The following is a 4277-nucleotide window of genomic DNA, read 5'->3' as shown; positions in this document are numbered from 1 at the left end:
TTCACACGCATCCACATTATCATTCATACAAACAATGAATCCGGTCACAACATTTGTACATATTCATATATTTTTTTCTAGCTTTTCTTAAGAGAGATCAAGTAACAAACCCATTACCCATGACCCATTTACAGTGAAAAATCTGTCAAACAAAAAAACGAACTAGTAAAAAAAAAACAGTGAAACAATATCATAGAAGGAGAGGATGAGAATGAGGTGAATGTAGTTAGCACAAATGTCGTAAAAACCACTCTTTATTTCTCACTGTATTTCACAAAAAACCTTGTTGTGTTTGCTAAAAATAGAAAAAAAAAACCTATCATAAAACCTATCCTTTATTACTCTCCTCCATTACATATACACTTTCACACTTCCACTCAACTCTCTCCACCACCAACACAAACACCAAACCCGAAGTAGCAATGATGATGAATGAGGTAGAAGGAAAGAAAGTTGTGGTTCAGAATACCAAGGCGTGTGCTTTCATGGCAGGTGTTGAATCTCGTCAAGTTGAGTTCGTTAACGTAACCAAAAACACTGTGAACAGATCGGCTCTTCATCGTCCTTTCCGTGGTGATACTTTTGTTGCTGCTGCATTTGGAACTGTTCACAGGAGGAAAAGGATGGCAAGACAGAGAAGATCTTCATCTTCTTCATCTTCTTCTTCCACCATGAACATCAATCTCAGAAACCGTCCATCCAATCCTCCTCCTCCTCCTCCTACTGCTTCTACTACCACCACCATCTCGCACGTGCCACTACCTCCCATTCCTCCACTTTTTACCAAACCCCCTCCTGCACAAGTTGTGAGTTTTTTTCTCTTTCTTTTTTCTTTTATATTCAAAAAAATTCATACATGGATTATTTACTATTATAAACTTTGCTTGAGTCAATAAAATAGTTTTTAAAAATAAATTAATATAAAAATATATATATAATATTTACAGATCCAACAAACCCTAGACTACTTGAGTGTTGATCTATTTTAGATCTGTATTTTTTACTATAACTCACTTTGTTTTCTTTATATCATATATGTTTAATTTGATCTATTATAGATCTGTGTTTTCTTATTATAAATTACTTTTGAAATGAACAGAAAATGAATAGTATAGTAGTTTCTTTTCATTACATCATATCTTTTACTTGATCTATTTTAGATCTGAATTTTTAATTATAAATCACTTTACAAATGAATAGTTTTAGCTTGTTTTCTTCACATAATATGCTTCATTTGTGTTTTTTGTCTCGTGATTCACGCATCAGTCATTATAAAAAAGTTTTTATAAGTTATAACAATCTTTTCCTATGCAAAGTATAAAGATTTCTTTGTTTGAACAAATTTAATTCTAGTTTAATCTTCAATTCTCGGAAGAATGAGAGTCTTTTGGATATAGATCTATAAGAAAAATGCATAGCTAGATTTATACACACACAATTTTGAAAGATTATCTCTTTAAAGAAAACATTTAGTTAAAAGATACTGCATTTAATAATATTAAATAAAAGCAAGTGAAACAAAGTCAGAATATTTTGATTTTGAAGCTTGTTTATGTCTTGTACAAGAACTAGTAATATTGTATTGTGTCAGAATATTGTGTATCCAAATAATAACATGCATAAAAATGGAAAAAAGATGAGACTTTTAGTTCATTGATAGAAGGGGCAGAATTTATGTCGGTACGGAATTTGTCTGGTGGATCTCAGGGCAATGACCAAAAGAATGTTTATTCATGTAATGTTTATGTGGTAATAGTACTTTTATATAATTCTTGCTTCTTTGAACTGTGCTTCTTAACTTGGTTATGTTAATTAATACTAATTTCTTGCCTGTTTTAACTATGCATCTTAAGTTAATAATACTTATTAATTAATACTAATATTCATGCCTATTTTAACTATGCATCTTAAGTTAATAATATTAATTAATACTAATATTCATGCCTGTTTGAACTATGTATCTTAAGTTAGTTATGTTAATTAATACTAATATTTATGTCTGTTTTGAAGTTGAATTATGCATATTTAGTTAATGATGTTACTTAATATTAATATTCTTTCTAACCTTGCCTTTTTATTTTGTTTTATTTGTTTATTGTATTGATTGAAATTTGTGATTTTGAATTTTTAGTTTAAAAAAAGTATGATTTGTGTAGTTTGATATCTATCCAATAACATTAAGATTGACTTGACTAAGTGATGAAATAAACTATTGATTATTGTTATGTTATTCAATGCCTCTTCCTTGGAAGCTGAAAATTTGCTACTTTTGATTCCCTAAATCTTTGCTGGTAAGCTTAAACAAAAGGAGAAGAAAACTATGATTATTAGTTGTAAATTGAACTTAATATGGGGGAATTTGTGTATTTCAAGATAAACTATGAGACATGCTAGGCAATGCTTTGGACACTTGAGTCTTGACTTGATGTTCTTCTGTTGAATATAATATGGTGTTGATCATGTCATATTTAGACATAAGTTATAACCTAATTTGTCCAAACTTTTTTAGGTATTTATTTTCTATAATGTTTTTGTTCAAAGTTGTTTTATACACATATTCATTGATAATACCACAAATGGTTTTGCAATATTTATTCTGGTTTTAGGAAATTGATCAAAAGAGGCTGAGGTTCCTTTTCCAAAAAGAGCTGAAGAACAGTGATGTTAGCTCCCTTAGGAGAATGGTTTTGCCAAAGGTTTGATCTTTCCTTAACAACTTTTTTTCTCTAGACGAACTTGATTATTATAAACCAACTTGTAACACTAACATTTTATTTTCGTAACTTCCAGAAAGCGGCAGAGGCTTTCCTTCCTGCTCTTGACTCAAAGGAAGGAATCCTTATCAACATGGATGATATCGATGGTATTCATGTATGGTGCTTCAAGTACAGGTAGGCTACATGTATATATAATATATTGTTAGTTAAATATTATGGCCACAAAATAAACTCAAATTAAATGCAACAAGACTTTGAAATTAGATTTATAGGTAATTAAGTTTTATTTGAATAATGCAGGTATTGGCCAAACAATAACAGTAGGATGTATGTGCTTGAAAACACTGGTATGTTAAATTAACTTCTTTTCTAATTCTTGTTTAGAGTTAAATATTTTTGCTTAAAAATATAAATTTGTTAAATATTTGTAGGAGACTTTGTTAACATGCATCGTCTACGCCTTGGAGATACCATTGTGGTTTATCAGGATAATCAGAGTCACAATTATGTATGTGATATACAACAAAACTAATTATTCAATAATTTTCATTTTCGATCATAAAACTTTCTCAAGTTTGTTTTAACCATGTATGTATTGTTGTTTGTCATATGCATTACTACAGGTAATTCAGGCAAAAAAAGCTCTTGGTCGTGATCGTGATGAAGATAAGTATATTGAGAGAACTCACACAACCAATGATATATTTCTTAATGATTTTAAGATGAACACGAATTTCTTCGATGTTGCCTATCCTGCCTATCCTGAAGTAACCTATCCCTATCCTGAAATCAATGACACCATGAATGATACCATGAAAGATAAAGATAACGGGATGTCATTTATATATGACACAACAGTTTCAAATGACTCTCCATTTGATTTTTTGGGTGGATCCATGACAAATTACCCAAAGATGGGATCATTTGAATCTTTTGCCTCGGTTGAGAATCTGTCACTTGATGACTTCTACTGAGGTCAGTACTACATATGAAGGGGCCTAACATAGTACCAAGACACTAAGAAGGTGATGTTTTCTCTATTTTGGTACAATAAATAAACATGAAAGTGTGTCTTTTGGATCTTTTTGTTGTTTTTATGATAATGTTAATGAGAGGATTTATGTAGAATAAATGAGTAGTCAAGGACATGTGTGTTTGCTCCTCTCTGTTAAACAAGGTTTAGACTACTCTATAATGTATTATTATTTATAACTTTTGGTGGATATTTTCTACACTATTATGAAGTGTTTCATCATCGTTAAATTAATCATATGCTATATTAGTAAATCGTGTAGCTAGGAAGAGAATTTTTAGTGTAGAGTAAGAATTAACAAGTATTGCTAAACTTATTTTGATAATCTATAGTGTAGAATTCTATGAAGAAAAAAATGCAGTTGCATGCACATAGCATATAATTGCGGATGTTTTCAAATGACCTATTCATTTTTGTTGCTATTGTGAAGAAAAAATTAGTATGATTAAGAAAATAGTAAACATAAATTAAATTTTTTAGTAATTAAAAATATAGTAAACATAAATTATTATTTTATTTAGATTTCA

At 29.8% G+C, this 4277-nt stretch overlaps 1 protein-coding gene across 1 annotated transcript; it reads left to right on the top strand.

Moving 5' to 3' along the window:
- The first annotated feature begins 206 nt into the window (after window positions 1-206).
- LOC127126769 (B3 domain-containing transcription factor FUS3) lies at window positions 207-4004 on the top strand. Its single transcript, XM_051055759.1, has 6 exons — window positions 207-806; window positions 2607-2696; window positions 2791-2891; window positions 3018-3064; window positions 3149-3225; window positions 3341-4004. The coding sequence occupies exons 1-6, from the start codon at window positions 423-425 to the stop codon at window positions 3689-3691; spliced, it is 1050 nt and encodes a 349-aa protein (XP_050911716.1). The 5' UTR covers window positions 207-422; the 3' UTR covers window positions 3692-4004.
- The last annotated feature ends 273 nt before the right edge of the window (window positions 4005-4277 follow it).

The sequence above is a fragment of the Lathyrus oleraceus genome, chromosome 3 (genome assembly GCF_024323335.1).
Source record: "Lathyrus oleraceus cultivar Zhongwan6 chromosome 3, CAAS_Psat_ZW6_1.0, whole genome shotgun sequence".
Lineage (NCBI taxonomy): Eukaryota > Viridiplantae > Streptophyta > Magnoliopsida > Fabales > Fabaceae > Lathyrus > Lathyrus oleraceus.
Note: the sequence above shows the minus strand (reverse complement) of the source record. Positions and strands in the feature narration are given on the sequence as shown.